Here is a 19,493-nt window from a genome sequence, read left to right as displayed (position 1 = left end):
TTATCTGCAAGCTTAGCCCATCAGCCCTACAGCGGTTCCATCATGGAGCTCAACTGCAACTATTGCACTCTCTGCAGCTGAGCCTCCCTTTTGACATTACAACATATTTTAAACACTGTGAAGACATGAGACTCTGGGGTAGAAGAAGCCGGGTGTCCCTGTTGAAATAGGCCCCACTAGATCCCAAAGCTCTGCAACTCAGGTCTCAGAATTCCCCTTTGTCTTCAGTCTGAGAGCTACCTATGAGAGCAAGGTTACTCAACAGAAGCTTTGCCCTGAGCTACATCTTTGGGCTTCTGCCTGCAGGTGGCATTGACTTGAAAGGACTTGTTGAAGATTACCTTGATATCTCCAAAGAGGCTCTCATCCACCTCAGAGCTCACGGCTTTGGTCCGATAGCGAGCCTTATTCCTCGACCTGTTGGAAGCGGCAGAAGAGGAGCTCAGGATGCCAGCTGTGCTTAGTGGCTGCAGGAAGAGGCAGAAAGTTTGGGTCATCAGTACTGAGTGGCATCCAGACCCTGAGCAGTCAACAATTCACCAGCCCATGCTGGGGGAGTGGGTGGGCATGTGAAAAACAAACAGTTAGGGAAAGCGGCTGTGTAAACTCTGAACCGTAGGGGACAAAGAGTAACAGATGGAGGGCATCCCCACAGAGCAGGGGTGTCTCTGCAAAAAGAGAGCTCTGCACAAAGGAGCATTTCTGTAAAACAGTTGATCTCATAGAAGTAGAGAGTAGAATGGTGGTTACCAGAGGCTGAAGAGAGGAAGGGGAGGGGCATGGGGAGAGGGTGATCAATGAGAGCACAGTTACAGTTAGATAGGAGGAATAAGTTCTGGTGCTCTATTGCACAGAAAGGCCACTATAGTTGATAATAATGTACTGTATATCTCAAAAGAGATACACAATATCTAGAGGAGAGGATTTTGAGAAATATAAATGTTATAAGATTAAATGAGATGGTAAGATCTAGTATTTGATAGCACAATAGAATGACTAGAGTTAATAATGTATATTACTATATATAAATGTATATTAATATACATGTATATAATAATATATAACTATATATAAATGTATATTAATATACATGTATATAATATATATTACTATATATAAATGTATATTAATATACATGTATATAATATATATTACTATATATAAATGTATATTAATATACATGTATATAATATGTATTACTATATATAAATGTATATTAATATACATGTATACAATAATGTATATTATTTATATTATATATTTCAAACTATCTAGAAGAGAGAATTTTGAGTGTTCTCACCGCAAAGAAATGACAAGTGTTTTAGGTAATGGATATGCTAATTACCCTGATTTGATCATTATACAATGTACATACATGTATCAAAACATCACACTGTACCCCACAAATGTGTACAATCATTATGTGTCAATTAAAAACAAAACTGTTTTGTTTTTTGCGGTTTTTTAAAAAGCAATTCTATAGTCCCCGAAGCTGAAGGCCAAGTCGGCCACATAGGATGGAAGTAAAGATAAAAGAAGCAGGAATGGCAGGAGGAGAGAAGCAACAGTTTCTCATTATCAGACTAGTACCAGTTTCCCAAGAGGACAACCTCTCGTGGGGCAATTTGGACTTGCCTCTCCAGGCATGCACAGTGTCCCCTTTGCCTCCAGTCTTTTCAGCTTGTGCTTCAAGTCTTTCTCACAAATGATACCACTGTTTGACCTCCTTCGTATCTCCACAATCTTACAAGGTTATGGTGGGAGCACAGGATATAAAGGATGGAAAAGCGCCTCACCCACTGCTTGGCATGTGGCTGATGCCCAATAAACTTGAGGCAGTGGTGAATGATAAATGATTACTAGCTACAATCAAGCAAACCAGTTCATAATATCCACTATTTGGCTGTTTCTCTCCCAAGACCCTTTTAGTGTGCCTTAGTCATTTTTTAGCCCCCTACTAACTTCCTATTTTGGCAAATTCCCCATCTAATGAGTTGTGGGAGATAGTGCTCATCTCCAACTACAGAAGCTGAAAACATCAAATATTCACCTTCTCAGCCTGCCCAAGGGACCTAGGCTTACCCAGTGAGATGGCCGTGGACTGACAATGACTAGGGAACTAGTGAACCAAAAGGCAGAACAAGGAAAACCTTTCTGACCCAAACAGAACTGGCAGTCAGACCCAGTGTCTGGACAACACTGATAACGATGCCAGCAGCAGCACCCTATGTACAGAGTTGGAAGTCTTGGGGGTACAACAGTGCATCAGGGTCCTTGCCAGATCAGTTCTAGGTTTTGATTGTGGTCTTGATTCCAGCTGCAGAACCTTCCTTTGTTCCTATTTTTGAGCTCTCTAAAACCCTCTTAACACATTCTCTTTTACTTAAATTGGAATTCTCGTTCTGTCGCTTGTAACTAAGAATCTGATTAACACAACCTCCATTCCCAAAGGACAGGCAGCTTCAGCTCAGTCCCAAGAGTAGACGTCTATCTCGAAAAGGTAGTATCTACAAGGACTACTGGATGACTCCAGGCTTATGATAAAGCTGACTCAAACCTCACTTTGGAGGAGCCCATATGCCCCACATCTCTCTAAACTGGGTTACCTTGAAGGAATGGGCCAGACACATTCCCAAGACTGGGAATCAGCAGCTGTCAAGGAAACAGGGTAGACAGGGAAATATACCATGCATTCCAGGTCACTAGGCCCTGGACAGTGTTCTGAAAGCTCTCTCTGATCTGTCATTACCAACCAGACATCCCAGTGCCTGTTACACCTGTATCAGGTTTTCACACTCAATTGGACAATTATTTTCCAACTGTCTCTGTACTGTACATTGAACACTGCTATATGTGCATTTCCCTCACTGCCTGGCACAGCCAGCAAAAGGCTTACACAGGGAGTCTCCCTCTACAGCCTCAGCCAGCCCCAATACAGTAGAGCAGAGAAGCTTGGATTTATTAAAAGGTAAAAATAGCAGCCCCAAGGATGCCTAATAACAGCCTCTGAAGGGTTATTATATGGTAGGTGGTGAGCTACAGCTCCCCTTTCTACCAAAAATAGAATAAGAGGAAATGAATAGAAACTTCAGTAGGTGGGATTGAGGCTAAGCATTTGGAATAACTGGAAAAGGTGGAAGGCTTTGGATCATGAGTTTTGCATGTAATTAAGGGAAAAGGCGCAGTGCCTGGCACATACTAGGAACAATATAGCAACGTGCATTTGATGAAGAAAGATGACCTCTCAAGGACAGGACTGCAGACCAGATTGAGATGGATACTTTTCCGGAATATGCCTGCCTGACTCCAAGTCACTCCGCCATTCCATGTTTTCCAGATCACGTATGTGGTCTCCACTGTGGATAATAACGTATGTGAAAGGGCTTTGGAATACAGATGGAAAGTATTATTGTTTTCCATTTGTTTTCCTGTCTCTTTTCAAGGACTCCAACAGGTTTTCCCTTGTACTGAAGTGTCCGCCAGACTGCAGGTTCCTCCAGGGCTGAGCCTGCATCTCCTGTTTCCTATGCCCTTGGTACCCATGTCAAGAGGAAGTCACAGCAAGGACTGCCTGAGCCAGAACAGAGGAAGAAAAACAGATGACCACAGAAAAGTGGCCACTGAGCAGGACAGAGGGAAGCTCTGAACTCTAGGGTTGGGTGGTTGAGAAAACCTCATTTGGAAAATGCTGACTTTGAAGCCACAGCCTTACACCAGGGTTAGAATAAACAGTTTTGCCAAGGGTAACAAGGATTACAGAGGTCACTGTGTAAACATACTAGAAAAAAATGGAGAACCAAGCATAAACGTAAAGTTGGATCCCTCTAGGCCAGAGGCAATAGTGAAGAAGTTCTTTTAGGAGGTGACGGGCTGGTTTTCCTCTTTGCATGACCAAATAAATATTGCCAAGAAGCTGAACTGTGCATGAGGAGAAGCATATCCAGTCCTGCTTGTGGGGAGACAGCTCTTGAAGGGAAGGCAGCTGAGAAGGCAGGGGGTCTGGGGAAAATGAGGGCTGGGGACAGATAAAGATGCCAGCCCTGCTTTGATATTTTCGTCTTGGTGACTCAGCTAACTCCCCCTCTCTTCATAAGCCTTCCAACTCCTGGAGCACAAGAATTCAGCCACAGCTAGGAGCTCTATGAGAGACTCTGATGCAGAAAGATTTGCTGATCAAACAAATAATGATTTTGATTTGCAGACATTGATACAGGATGATCTCCATAACATGTTAAGTTGTAAAGAAAACAGACTGTAAGAAACACATAAGGCTGGGTGCCATGGCTCATACCTATAATCTCAGCATTTGGGGGAGACAAGGCGGGTGGATCGAATGAACTCAGGAGTTCAAGACCAGCCTGGGCAACATGGCAAAACCCCATCTCTATAAAAAGTATGAAAATTAGCCAGGCGTGGTGGCGTATACCTATAGTCCCAGCTACTTGGGAGGCTGAGGCAGAAGGATAGCTTGATCCTGGGAGGCAGAGGTTGCAGTGAGCCAAGGTTGAGCCACTGCACTCCAGCCTCGGTGACAGAGCAAGACATTATCTCAAAAAAATAATAATAATAAAGAAAGAAAAAGAAATATAAGTGTTCTTGGCCAGGCATGGTGGCTCATGCCTGTAATCCCAGTACTTTGGGAGGCCAAGGTGGGTGGATCACCTGAGGTCAGGAGTTCGAGACCAGCCTGTCCAACATAGTGAAGCCCCCGTCTCTACAAGAAAATACAAAAATTAGCCAGACATAGTGGCACGTGCCTGTAATCCCAGCTACTCAGGAGGCTGAAATCCCAGCTACTTGGGAGGCTGAGGCAGGAGAATCGCTTGAACCCGGGAGGCAGAGGTTGCAGTGAGCCAAGATCGCGCCACTGCCCTCCAGCCTAAGCGACTCCATCTCAAAAAGAAAAACAAATGTAGAAGTATTCTTGTAAAGATGTTTGAATGGCAGGTATGTGCTCAGAATGTATTACTGAAAGCATGTTCAAAAAAATGTTTAACAGTATGTCAGGTAAGCTTTACCATCTTAAGATGTTTCTTTATTGAATAATTTCCTACAATGAGTAGACAGCTATTTTTATGACCAGAAAAAAAAAGCAAAAAAACTATTTTTTATTTGAAAACAAAGCATAGCAATGGGCCTGGTGCCCCAACTCTGAAAGCAAGAGAGTACAACCCTTAAAAAAAAAAAAAATAGCATTATATATTCCGGGATCCAGGATGTTTCACTCAAATCCAGCAAGACAAAGCTGGAATGGGGCTAGAATAGGTCAGTATGGAATTTCCCTGATGTAATTTCAACACCCATCAACTGAACGAGTTGATATGTTCAGGAAAGATATGTCTTTTCCTAGATGTCTTACCCATTCTGAGATCTAGTTCTTTTTTTGCACAGAGTCACCGCAGGCTGGCAAATTCAGGCTTCAAACTCTTGGCCTGGTTCTACTTCCCTTTCTGAAGACTTTAGTTGCCAAGTAAGGGAGATTCCCATGAACCAGACCCCTTGCCTTTTACTCTGAGTGATCCACGCAATTATCCTCTTTCTTCAAGTGGGACCAAGTTGGCCATCTGTAGGATGCCACCAGAAGATAACATGCTAGTCAGTACTGAGGTCCCCATCTCTCCTTCTGGAGGATTTTAATCATTATTTTTATAAGAGTTCTGGAAGTCTGCCTAATTGTGAGCCTCAGCACCCCTACTATCTCTTCTCACATCTTTAAATATTCTCCAGACCTATTGAGTAGCGCCATATGTACACAAACACACATACCTGGCCTACCAGAGATCACTAACTTAGACCCACTGCTTCTCAAAAGTGTCCATATGCCCAGTCCTGTCCCAGGAATTTCAAAGGGGCTCAGTCAGTGAGTCAAACCCCTGCCCTGAGTGGCTCCTGGATGGGGAATCCCCGATCTGAGTGCTCTGAAGTCCACAAGTCTGCCCAGGTGCAACTTATGACCTGTGAGAGCTTGGAAATAGGAAATTTTTAAAAGAGGACAAAAGGGGAACTAACATTTACCATATGCCCTTAGACACCAGGCATGACAGTAGGTGCTCACGTACATACATACGCTACTGGGTTTGTAAGGTGCTGAGAGAAGATGGGACACTGAATCAAATAGAATACATAAGTGAAAAGGGATCCCCCCCACCCCAATTACAACACTGCAGGGAGTCCTCGAAAGTCAGGAACTGCTCTTTGTTGAAGGTTTATTTAATAATTAACAAAACTCTTCTGAAGTCCACTGAGCCCCAGAAAAGCAATGCAGCCTCTGGGCCTGAAGTTTGTCCACAAGTATACCCAAGTAGCAACCTTTGCCACCTGTTGTGCCCCAGACACTCTAGGTCAGTTCCAATAACCCAAGACTCCAACACTTATCCTCTGCCCTTCTTCTCCCCTCTGGGACCAACACACTGAAGCCCAGGCATCCCCTTCGTGATTCCTCCCAGGCCTTGTGGGCCTTCTCAACCTTCAGGACCCTGACGGTCCTCCCCATTCCAGTGAAACCCAGGCTGACAGGCCTGTCCCAGTCTCTCTCCCGGGCCTTGCAAACCTGAGACCCTCCTCACTCACTCACCCATTTATTCATTCATTCATTCATTCATTCATTCACTGCCAAATATTTATTGACTATCTACTGAGGGACACGAAGCCCTGCTAACAGGAGAAAAACCTGAGGCGCGGGCACATTAGATGACTTATCCACAGTCACCTTGCTAGTTAGTGGCAAAACAGGTACCACTACCCATTATCTGGCCTCCTCACCAGTGTTTTTTCCCACACCACATCCACAATCTTTGGTCCACGGAGGCTCCAGTCTGATGGCATCGGGGAGAGGGTTGGGACATCCCTTTCTCTCCAACTGCTCCGCTCAGCGCGCTCCACATTTCCAATCACCATCGACGCTATCCCTAATTCCCCTTCTGACCCCACCTCATGATCTCCCTTGCTTCTTCTAGAGGTGTTCTCCTTACTCCTGGGCCTTCCCGACCCTTAGACCCAACTCTGCCCTCCCCTAGGCCCCCACTTTCCCCAGTCAGAGCCCCCACACAATTCAGGACACAAGAGGCCCCATCTGAGGTTCTCCCTCACCATGTCCTCAGCCACACGCCCTGACTCCGGACCTCTGTCGCCGCCCGGGCGCCTCCAAGGCCTTGGTGTTGACGCGTTACCGTGGCAACCACTAGCCCGCCTTCCTCGGCTCAGGCCCCGCCCCCGGCCCCGCCCCTCCCACCTCCAGTGGGCAGTTGCCTTGTGCTGGTGGCGTAGGAACCGGAGCCGGTCGCTCCAACCGTTGCAGCCCCGCGCTCCAGCCCAACCGCGGCTCTGAAGGATTGACCCGCCCTGGCGTGCCCTGTTCTGCACTTTGGCTTTGGCCAAACTTTTAGGTCAGAACCCGAACTTAAAGAGCTTACCATGGGCCGAGGGAGTTCTGTCAGCGGCCCGAAGAGCCTGGCCCACAGTCACGGTTTTCCCCAGGGACTTCACCTAGGTTACTATGATTACCCTTGCCCCACTGCCCAGGAGGCGCCAAGCCAACCCCTGATGAGTGTAATCTGCAGAGAAGCCAGCAGGATCAGACCAAACTAGTTTCACAGCAGAAGAGAGTCTGGTCGGGTCAAGAAAGAACTTCCAGCCCTGGGGATGTCTCTGCAGTCTCAGAAGCAGTTTCTTAAATTGCGGGCCTCAAATCTCCGGCTAAGAATCACCTGGAGAGTTTATTAAAAATGGAGGCCCTACATTAGAATAAGTCAAAAGCTAAGGAACTGACCTTGGGGTACTACTTCCTAGCTGGTATGTACTGTTCTAGAAAGTACATAGGGGTTTTGTCATTTTTCCAATTTGGTTTGGCCTCTCTACCTCCCAGCTTGCAGGGCTGGCATTGAACTCACCTCGGTAGGCTGCGTGCTCCAAGCCTCACAAAGCTGTCCCACCAGACCAAGGACATTTGTCTTCCTCCGGTGCTGATTAGCTAAGCTCTTGGTGTGACTCTGTGAGTCTCTGAGTTGCTTTCTCAAACGTCTCTCCAAACCCTCACAGCCAGTCTTTCTGAAGCTCTTACTCCAACTTGCATACTGAAGGCTGTTCACAAGCCCCAGGGGAATGGAAGAAGGGAGACAAGGTCACTTCTTGCTGCTTTTAAAAGGACTTTTTCCAACAGGCTTCACATTCCTTTCCTAGATTTCCCAGCCTTTATCTCCTTTGGGATCAAGAGTACGAAATTGTGTCCCTGCGCAGAGTCCCACCAAGTGTTGAAGGCTTAATCAGAGGGAGAAGGGAAGGCCTGAAGAGAAGGAGCACAGTCCATGGGAGGCTTGGGACTGAGAGAGGGAGTTGTTCTGTTCCTGGGAATCTTCCTTACTACGCCTTGGCATTAGAACCCCCTTCCCTGCAGCTAAGAAAGAAGGAAAAACAAGTAACCGGCCCACTGTGGACAAGGTGCTTCCTGTATTCTTTTCACCCCATTCTCCCAGGCACATCTGCATGACGTAGTTACTATCCCTGTAACCAAAGAGGAAACTGAGGCCAAGAAAAATAATTGTCCAAACTGAAAGTCTGTATCTTAGCCCAGGGTGACTCTCTGAAGAAAAGGTGCAAAGTTGAGGCAGAAAGAGCTGGGCACGGTGGCTCATGCCCGTAATCCCAGCACTTTGGGAGGCCGAGGTGGGCAGATCACGAAGTAGGAGTTGGAGACCAGCTTGGCCAACATAGTGAAACCCCGTCTCTACTAAAAATACAAAAAATTAGCCAGGGGTGGTGGCAGGCACCTGTAATCCCAGCTACTCAGGAGGCTGAGGCAGAAGAATGGTTTGAACCCGGGAGGGGAAGATTACAGTGAGCCAAGATGACTCCAGCCCAGGCGACAATGCAAGACTCTGTCTCAAGGAAAAACAAAAAAATGTTAAGGCAGGAAGGAGGGAATGACAGAGTGCAGTGTAAGGGACTTGCCTCCCAGCAGGCAATTACACGCCTATAATCCCAATACTTTGGGAGCCTAAGGCAGAAGGATTGCTTGCATCCAGGAGTTTGAGAACACCCTGGGCAACATAGGGAGATCTCATCGCTACAAAAAATCAAAAATTAGCCAGGCATAGTGATACATGCCGGTGGTCCCAGCCTGGGAGGTTGAGGCTGCTCTGAGCCATGATCATGCCAATGCACCCAGCCTGGGTGACAGAGTGAGACTCTGTCTTGAAAAATAAAGTAAATAAAATACAATAAAAATTTATCTCAAAGCTAACAATGCTTAAGCTTCAGGCCTCTCATTTACGTAAGCACATGTCAAGGCTCAGAGAAGAACCCCTGGCAATGTGTCTACAGGCATACCTTGGAGATATTGCAGATCAGGCTTCAGAGCACTGCAATAAAACTAATATCACAATACAGTGTGAGCAACACAAATTATTTGGTTTCCCAGTGCATATGAAAGTTACATTTGCACTATACTGTAGTCTATCAGGTGTGCAATAGCATTATGTCTAAAAAAAATGTGCAGACTTTAATTTAAATATACTTCATTGCTAAAAAGTGCTAACAATCATCTGAGACTTCAGCGACAGTCGTCATCTTTTTGTGGGTGGAGGGTCTTGCCTCGTGTTAATGGCTGCTAACTGATGAGGGTAGCACTTGCTGAAGGCAGAGGTGGCTGCAACAATTTCTTACAATGAGACAACAGTGAAGTTTGCCACATCAGTTGGCTCTCGTTTCTTTCTTTTTTTTTTCAAATGGAGTTTCACTCTTGTTGCCCAAGCTGAAGTGCAATGACGTGATCTCAGTTCACTGCAACCTCTGCCTCCCGGGTTCAAGATATTCTTCTGCCTCAGCCTCCAGAGTAGCTGGGATTACATGCGCCACCACACCCAGTTAATTTTGTGTTTGTTTGTTTGCTTGTTTGTTTTTAAGACAGAGTTTTGCTCTTGTTGCCCAGGCTGGAGTGCAATGGCGCGATCTCTGCTCACCACAACCTCCACCTCCCGGATTCAAGCGATTTTCCTGCCTAGGCCTCCCGAGTAACTGGGATTCGAGGCATGCAGCACCATACCCGGCTAATTTTGTATTTTTAGTAGAGACAGGGTTTCTCCATGTTGGTCAGGCTGGTCTCAAACTCCCGACCTCAGGTGATCCACCCGCCTGGGCTTCCCAGAGTGTTGGGATTACAAGCGTGAGCCACCGCGCCCGGCTGACTCTTGCATGAAAGATTTCTCTGTAGGATGTAATGCTGTTTCATAGCATTTTACCCACAGTAGAACTTCTTTCAAACTTGGCATCAATCCTCTCAAGCCCTGCAGCTGCTGTATCATCTAAGTTTATGGAATATTCTAAATTCTTTTTTTGTCATTTCAATAATGATTATAGTGTCTTCACCATGAGTAAACTCTTTTCTGTTTGTTTGTTGTTTTAAAGCTCCATCGTCAATGGAATAGGAGTAGATTCTACCCCCTAAGAAATAACTCCTCACCATTCCAGTTTCATCACGAGATTGCAGCAATTTGGTCACATCTTCAGATTCCATTTCTGATTCGAGCTCTCTTGCTATTTCCACCATGTCTGGTATTACTTCTTGCACTGAAGTCCTGATCCCCTCAAAGTCATCCATGAGAGTTGGAATCACCTTCCATCAAACTCCTGTTAATCTCAATGTTTTGATCTTTTCTCATGAATCATAAATGTTCTTAATGGCATCTAAAATAGCGAATCTTTTTCAGAAGGTTTTCATTTTACTTTGCCCAGATGCATCAGAAAAAAAAATCATCATCTATGGCAGTTATAGCCTCACAAAATGTATTTCTTAAATAATAAGACTTGAAACTGGAAATTACATCTTGATCCATAGGCTACAAAATGGATATTGTGTTAGCAGAAATGAAAACAATATTGCTCTTCTACTACATCTCCATCAGAGTCCTTGGATGACTAGATGTATTGTCAATGAGCAGTAATATTCTGAAAGGAATCTTTTTTTCTGGGCAGTAGTTCTCAATAGTGGGCTTAAAATATTCAGTAAACCATGTTGTAAACAAATGTGCTGTCATCCCGGCTTTGTTGGTCCATTGATAGAGCACAGGCAGAGCCAATTTAGTATAATTCTGAAGGGCCTTAGGATTTTTGGAATGATAAGTAAGCATTGCTCTCAACTTAAAGAAACCAGCTGGCAGGGTGTGGTGGCTCATGCCTGTAATCCCAACACTTTGGGAGGCTGAGGTGGGCAGATTATTTGAAGTCAGGACTTTGAGACCAGCCTGGCCAACATGGTAAAACCTATCTCTACTAAAAATGCAAAAAAAAAAAAAGATCTGGGCATGGTGACATGTGCCTGTAATCCCAGCTACTCGAGGCACGAGAATCACTTGAACCCAGGAGGTGGAAGTTGCAGTGAGCTGAGATTGTGCCGCTGCACTCCAGCCTGTGTGACAGAGTGAGACCTTTTCTCAAAAAAAAAAAACAAAAATAAAAAAATAAAGGAACCAACTGTGTTAACCCCTAACAAGAAAGTCAGCCATCCCTTTGAAGTTTTGAAGCATTAACTTCTCTCTAGTCATGAAAGTCTTAGATGGTATCTTCGTCCGTAGAAGGCTGTTTCATCTACATTCAAAATCTATAAGTGTAGCCACCTTCATCAATTGTCTTAGCTAGATCTTCTGGATAACTTGCTTCAGGTTCTGCATCAGCACTTGCTGCTTCACCTTGCACTTGTATGTTATGGAGATAACCTCTTTTCTTAAACCTCATGAACCAACCTCGGCTAACTTCAAATTTTTTTTCTTCCTCACCTCTCTCACCCTTCATAGAACTGAAGAGAGTTAGGGCCTTGCTCTTGAGTAGGTGAACTTCTTTTTTCTTTTTCTTTCTTTTTTTTTCTTTTTTTTTTTTTTTTGAGACAGAACCTTGCTGTGTTGCCCAGGTTGGAATGCAGTGGTGCGATCTCAGCTCACTATAAGCTCCGCCTCCCAGGTTCACACCATTCTCCTGCCTCAGCCTCCCGAATAGTGGGACTACAGGCACCCGCCACCGCGCCTGGCTAATTTTTTTGTATTTTTAGTAGAGACAGGGTTTCACTGTGTTAGCCAGGATGGTCTCAATCTCCTGACCTCGTGATCCACCTGCCTCAGCCTCCCAAAGTGCTGGGATTACAGGCGTGAGCCACCGTGCCTGGCCCAACTAGGTGGACTTAAGGGAGTGTTGTGGCTGGTTTGGTCTTCTATCCAGAGCACTAAAACTTTCTCCGTATCAGGAATAAGGCTGTTTCTTTTGCTTATCATTCGTGTGTTCACTGGAATAGCACTTTTAATTTCCTTCAAGAACATTTCTTTTGTATTTGCAACTTGGCTAAGTGGCACGAGAGGCCTAGCTTTCAGATTATCTTGGCTTTTGATATGCCTTCCTTGCTGAGCTTAATCATTTCCAGCTTTTGATTTTTTTTTTTTTTTTTTTTTTCAGAGAGAGACGGGATCTTGCTACATAGCCCAGGCTGGACTCCAACTCCTGGGCTCAAGCCATCCTCCTGCCTCAGCTCTTGAGGACCTGGTACTATAGGCGTGCCTCCTCACCTGGATCAGCCTTGGATTTAAAGTAAGAGACAACAACTCTTCCTTTCATTTAAATGCTTAGAGGCCGTTGTAGGGTTATTAACTAGCCTAATTTCAATATTGTTGTGTCGAATACACACATTTATTGATTCAACTTGGCGTTTTATACAGGCGCTGTTTGGTGGTACCCCAGGACAATTACAATAGTAGTATCAAAAATCACTGACCAGAGATCACCATAATAGATATAATAATAATGAAAAAGTTTGGAATATTGCAAGAATTATCAAAATGTGACACAGAGACATGAAGTGAGCACATGCTGTTGGAAAAATGGTGCCAATAGACTTCCTCAAACAGTGTTGTCACAAACTTTTATTTCGTAAAAACCACAATATCTGTGGAGCGCAATAAAGCACAGTGCTATAAAATGAGATCTGCCTATCATTCAATAACAGGAATACGCAGGCCAGGCACAGTGGCTCACGCCTGTAATCCCAGCACTTTGAGAAGCTGAGGTAAGGGGACGGCTTGAGCACAGAAGCGCAAGAACAGCCTGGGCAACATAGCGAGACTCCATCTCTATTTTTTCTTTTACTTTTTGTTTCTTTATATTATTAGGTGAAATTGAAGCCTATCCACCCCTATTAAAAAAAAAAAAAATTGAGGACGGGAGGCTGAGGCAGGAGAATTGCATGAACCCGGGAGGCAAAGCTTGCAGTGAGTGGCAATCGCACCACTGCACTCCAGCCTGGGCGAGAGAGCGAGACTCCATCTCAAAAAAAAAAAAAAAAAAAAAAAAAAAAGGTAGACAAATTTTTAATAGAATAAATAGGCATTTGGATTATTTGTAATCCAATAAGAAAAAGGAAATTCCATGAATACATTGGGAAAACACTAAATGTCTTGTTGATTTGACATAAAACATTGACATTGGTGGAGATTGTGTAAAATTCACATTAGTACACTAAAATGAGGACCTATCACAAACTGGTTAATGAGTGCCACCAATTTCAAAGAACATTTAGGAGCCGGGCATGGTGGCGCATGACTATAGTCCCAGCTACTTGTGGACTGAGGCAGAAGGATCCCTTGAACCCAGGAGGTCGAGGCTTCAGTGAGCCGAGATCATGCCACTGCACTCAAGCTTGGGTGACAAAGTGTGACCCTATCTCAAAAAAAAAGAGAACACTTAGGATTAATTACTGAACAATGGCCTGAAATCACACAACTCATATAAAAAATTTAATACAAATTTTCCCAAATTGACAGCTATCATAAAAATTGACATGATTTTTAAAAAACTGTGAAGTGAAACATTCTAATCTGTAATAGAAGTGTTGCTCAATCCATGCCTGTGATATTTATCATTTATCTATCAATCATCTAAATATATTTTTTTATCCACCATTCCTGGCTCATAACTCCCATAGATAGTCTTTTGTTATAATGTTGGGGTGCTCTAGGCCTCAGAAACAGGCCTCAGGAAACAGAATCTCTCTCTCTCTCTTTGATCTTCTTCTGCTCTCCTTTCATCTGCCCAAGGTACCACTCTAATCTGGTTGTGGGCCACAAGACCCTCATTCCAGAGAGTCCTGCCCATGCCTAAATGAAGGAATGCTACACAGAAAGGCCAGGAGAAATCTGAACAGACAGGTCCTGCCAGGTTTTCCCCAGTCAGTCTGTTAGTATTAGAGTAATTCCTTTGTTCCAATCGCATTTCTACACAATGTCCATGCTTCAGTCATGCCTATCCAATGAAGTCTCCATAAAAGGCCCAAGAGGATAGGGTTCAGGAGCTTCCAGATGGCTGAACACCTGGTTGGAGGGGGCTGGAGAGGGCATGAAAACTCCACACTCCTTCCTCCATATCTCACCCTACACATCTCTTTATCTATATCCTTCACAATATCCTTTATATTAAACCAGTGAACATAAATGTCGCCCTGAGTTCTCTGAGCTGCTCCAGCAAATGAATTGAACCCAAAGAGGGGGTTGTGGGAACCCCAACTTGAAGCTGGTCAGTCAGAAGTTCCGGATACCCAGATTTGTGACTGCTGTCTGAAGCAAGGAGCAATTTTGGAGGCTGAGGCCCCAACCTTTAGGATCTGACACTTTCTCCAGGTAGATAGCATGAATTGCATTCGAGCTGGTATCTGCTGCAGAATCAACTGCTTGTTTGTTGGTGGGGAGAAAATCCCCACATTTGATCACAGAAGTCTTCTGTCTGCCTTGATTGTTGTTGTTGAGTGAGAAAATAAGGAAAAGCACTTTGAGTGTTTTTCCCACACTCACAATGCCAGAGAAAAGACTGAACTGTCTTCTCTTCTCTCTGTAGGGAATAATATAACATTGTTGTCATATGAAGAGACAAAGTATATGCAGGCAAAAATGTAAGGATAAAACTACTGTATTTTAGAGTTGCTTCAAGCAGTTAATTCATACAAATCCTGTGTTACTTTTCTAAATCTTATGATGTTTATAGTATTTGCCAGGTTTTTTAAAATTTGTAATTTGTTGCGAATTTATTATTCAAAACAAATGTTTACTTCTGTAATTAATCTTAATAATTTTGTGTTGTTTTTCACAAATGGAGCTTTCGAAATTGTATAAGCTTCATACCTGACAAAACCAAGGTCCACCCTGATAAGCGGGGAGGCAACCTTCCCCTTCTCAGGAAAACTTGGCTCAAAACTGCAGCCATATCTGGTGCTGCTGAGGGTGGGGAGCAGGGGTGTCCTTACTCTCACCTCCCAACCTAGTCCAAGCTCCACTCACTCTTCTCCTCGTTGTTTTCCAGCTTTTCTTTCTCCCATTTCTACTTGTGCATCTTTAGAGTCCCTTTCCTTCCCCCGGGCTCTCATTTCACTCTCCTTCTAGTTCTCAATCCCATTTCAACCCGTTCTCGCTGCCCAGAAAGCCAAGGACTGAGAACAATGGGGAAAGTTTAGAGGCTAAAGATGCCTGAGAAAGAGGGCAGGTCCAGATTCTCTGCCCAACCCTAACCCCACATCAGGCTCCCTGACCCTTCCTACTCCCAGAGAAGTCTCAGAATAAAGCTTGATTTTCAGCCAGGGGCCAGGATCTCGGAGCCAAGAGAGGAACTGGGTGCGGAGGAGCCAGGAGCAGAGCCCAGCAATCTTGGGCTGGACTTGGTCCTGGCACCTCTATCTTATGGCCACTGGAACTGGGTGCTGGTCACCCGCTGGCCCTGAGGTGCTCCCCGCACTGCGGAGGTAGGAGAGATAGGAATTTTGGCCCTCTGATGAATAAGCATATTTAAATGAGAGGAGTCTGGGAGACAAGGTCCAGCATGGCCGTTTGGTTACAATGAAAAGACTAGCCTCTTACTCTAGCATGCCTCCTGTCTAAGAACAATGAGAAAGGAGACTAGTTCTGTGATTCTTGCTCTGTCCTTCCTTTCCCCCTCGTCCCCTGCCTTCTCCTCCTCTCTTCCATGTCCCCTTTCTCTGAACCGCATTTAGGAAACTGCACCTCCCAGTGCAGGGATCAGAGATGCTGAAGCTGGATGTGAAAGAAGAAGGCGAAGAAACTGGGATGTGGATAGCAGGACCATAGATTTGGAATGAGACATGGAGTTTCCACATTCCTGTAGAAGAGTCTTTGTAAGTGCACACAGCTTGTGTTAATGATGGTCTATTTCTCATTTCCTTTGAACTCCTTTGCTAACTACTGGGAATTCTCCAGGATAGGGGTCCCCCCTTCCTTTGGAACTGTCCGCATTGCCCTGTATAGCCTCTGCTCCCATTTTAGAGGTGCCCACCTCCCCATAAAGAAATTCTGCAATGTCCATTCGGTCCTCAGTACAGCATCATTTCTTCTGGCCTGGTTCCTAGTCAATAATGCCGTCTAGGATATCCTAGAAGAAGTCTCCCTGATTTGTATTCCCCAGGGGAGCAAAGTGAAGAAGAGAAGTGGTGACTAATTTTGGAAACAGATTAGCAGGTTTTCAACCCTAGCTCAGCCACTTAAAGCTGAGAGACCTTGGGTAACTTGCTGAACCACCTGGGCCTTGTTTCCTTATCTGTGAGATAGGGTAATAGCCCCAAAGAGAGATACCATGAAGATAAGACCATTCTGGATAAATCAATCTGCACAGTGTCTGGCTGTTTTCTTTGCACTTCTTTCCCCCAGAGCATGGGAATATGGTGGGGTGGCGGGGTTGGGGGGTATTTGTTCTTAATGTAATATAAACACCATCAGGAATCAGATCATAAATCCTCCAAGTTGCACAGAGGCCTGAGAGGCTATTTCACTATTTCCATTATTCTCCTTCTTCCTGGAACACTTGAATTCTCAAAACTGCTTCAAAGTATGGCTTAAAACATAAGCAAATACTTAAATGCATGAATTATTTTATTCAACTATTTCCTGCCTTCCCTCGTTCTTCAAAACTTTTTCTCTTTTCCATTCTTAAAGACTGTCAGGGCTTCCTGCTACCTTCTGAGAGACCCAGCACAGGGCATGGAGAGGGGAGAGAGTCTGAAGAACAGGAAGAAGTTTGGAACCAAGGAGAATGAGTAGGGGTGAATAAAGCTGTGGCAGAGATGTTAGGGTGAGGGTGGTAGTGAGGAGTACTGAGGGGAGCTTGCTGCTAGAGGCCCTAAGTCTAGAGAGCAGAAGGAGGAAGGAGGAGAAAAGGGGACACAGGCCACGCCGCAGTATTACTGGTGCCCCTACTCCCAGGGAGGGGGAATTAGTCCATGAATGAGGAGTAGAAATGCCAGAGTAATGACAGACAGAGCCCCAGGCTCTGACCAACCCCCTTCCCCACATTCCCACAGTGTGGATATCTCCCAGACCAAAGAGAAAGACATGAACAAATCTGCAACCTCCCTGCCTTCTTGAAAACCACATCTCCACCCTCTTGCCCGCCCCAGGTCCTTGGGCCAGCCTTGTCCTGGTATCCTAGACACGCCTCTGCACGCCTGGCACAAGCTTCCCCTCCTACGTGACCAGCACAGGCCCTGGACTGGGTGGCGGATGCTGAGATAAGGCCAAGGAGGGGAAAACCGCCAAAGCCAGGAAGTTACACTGCCTGGTTCCCCTGGCAACCTAGCCACAGTCACCAAACAGTGCAGGGTGGGGGGTAGGGCCAACTCTTGTTCAGGGCCTCAAGGCCAGGACCAACTTTCTTGCTGGAGAAACTTCTCACCCGAATCTCCTAGGTCACTGCTGCCTAAGGATTATGGGGGAAGCCTGTTTAAATGCAAATTCAAGATACCACCTCTGCTACCTCTGCCACAGATTCTCAGTCCATAGGTCTCATAAGTCTAACTGGAATCTGCATTTCTTTTTTTTTTTCTTTTTCCATTCATTTAACACATTTATTTGTGGAAAGCCTACTCTACCAGGCAGCGTGTGGAGGCCCAGCAGGGTATTAAGATAGTCACAGCCTTGCCCATGCAGAGACCACATCCCTCAGTGACCACTGGGCCTGTGTCTCTATGACCAGACCACGTCATGGAACCTGCATTTCTAATCAACACGCCAGGAGAGTCCAATGCTGGCAGTCTGAGGACGTCACTTAGAGAACAGAACAAGTTTTAAGAAGTTCAGATTCCTTGTAGCAGGGTTAGGAGAAAATACAGGATAGGAACTGGGGTATCCCACCACCCTGTGTCCACTGTAGTCTACAGCCAAACTCATCTCCAGGGGTACACTTGACTTTGGGTATTTTCAACAAGTGAGTGACCAGGAGTCCAGAGACCCGGATTCTAGTGCGTACAGAACCAATTCAATACAATGAACTTGGACGGAGCTCCTCCTGGGCCTAACACTATCTGTTCTGAGGCCTGTGAGCCACACAAAGATACATAAGACATGCTTTCTACTCCTGAGAACATTGGGACCCTGGGCAAATCACTTAGTCTCTAGGCTTAGTTCTTCTCTTCTCTCTAAACAGTGTAAAACTGCTAAAGCCCTACCAAGAGGAGACAAGCCTCTCTGGAATTAACAGATATGCTAATGCCTTGAAAGTGCAACTCTCAGTATTGTCCTGACCATTGTGGTAGCTTTTATTGCTGGAGATAAAAGTTGGCTGTCTGAGGAGGGTCCAGAAAGATCAGGGAGACTTGGGGACACAAACCTCAAGTTGTAGGATCCAGGGGCTGGATCTCAGGTACTCTCCATTAGTTCTCATCTAAAGCTGCCAGATCCTCGCTTGCCTCAGAGGAGTGGCGGCTGCAGAACTGAACTTCCTGCACCTCTTCCTAAACCTGACCTCTTCCTTCCTCCACTGTGACCCTGGGCCTCCACTCACAGAGAAACCGCAGCTCAAGCCTGTTGCAGGCTGAACCCTTCCCCAGGGTCAGCTACCTCACAGGGGAGCCCCATGACTGGGTGAGCAATGGCTTGGGCTTCAGTGGTCAGAAGTTTAAATCTGTTTTTCTACTAGCTGGGTTCAACAAGTTACTTTTATTCTCTTAGCTTCAGTTTCCTCACCTATAAAATGGGAGAGAGGCCAGGGGCAGTGGCCCGTGCCTGTAATCCCAGCACTTTGGGACGCTGAGGCAGGTGGATCACTTGAGGTCAGGAGTTCGACACCAGCCTGGCCAACATGGTGAAACCCCTTCTCTACTAAAAATACAAAAATCAGCCAGGCATGGTGGCAGGCACCTGTACTCCCAGCTACTCGGGAGGCTGAGGCAGGGAGAATTGCTTGAACCCGGGAGGCAGAGGTTGCATTGAGCCGAGATCGCACCACTGAACTCCAACCTGGGTGATGGAGCAAGACTCCGTCTCAAGATAAAGAGAAAAAGAAAAAGTTCAGGTCCTGCCAACAGTGATGTGAAACAGTTGAGAGTTGACAGTCCCAGTGTCTGAGGAGGTGTTTATATGACCCCTTCAGACCTACCCCCAGTTCCAGTGATGTTGATCTGTCCTTACCCAATCCCTGGTTCTCACCCTGACTCAGGCCTTTTTGCCCTTCCCCACCCCAGGCAGGAA

General features: G+C 45.5%; 1 protein-coding gene across 2 annotated transcripts in view; it reads right to left on the bottom strand.

Annotated features, from left to right (window-relative positions):
• Positions 1-8,108, bottom strand: part of CFAP45 (cilia and flagella associated protein 45) — a 29,220-nt gene extending 21,112 nt beyond the window's left edge. The window contains exons 1-2 of one of the 2 annotated variants that reach the window (XM_007976552.3): positions 7,890-8,108; positions 342-467 (exon numbers count right to left, since the gene is read on the bottom strand). Coding sequence is in view for 1 of the 2 variants with exons in the window: in XM_007976554.3 (XP_007974745.3) it covers positions 342-467; positions 7,090-7,092 (129 nt within the window). In the remaining variant the exon portion in view is untranslated. Of the gene's footprint in view, positions 1-341; positions 468-7,089; positions 7,162-7,889 lie in introns of those variants that run through there. The other variant, XM_007976554.3, reaches the window with a different exon arrangement.
• Between the last annotated feature and the right edge of the window lie 11,385 nt (positions 8,109-19,493).

The sequence above is a fragment of the Chlorocebus sabaeus genome, chromosome 20 (genome assembly GCF_047675955.1).
Source record: "Chlorocebus sabaeus isolate Y175 chromosome 20, mChlSab1.0.hap1, whole genome shotgun sequence".
NCBI classification, from domain to species: Eukaryota; Metazoa; Chordata; class Mammalia; order Primates; family Cercopithecidae; genus Chlorocebus; species Chlorocebus sabaeus.
Note: the sequence above shows the minus strand (reverse complement) of the source record. Positions and strands in the feature narration are given on the sequence as shown.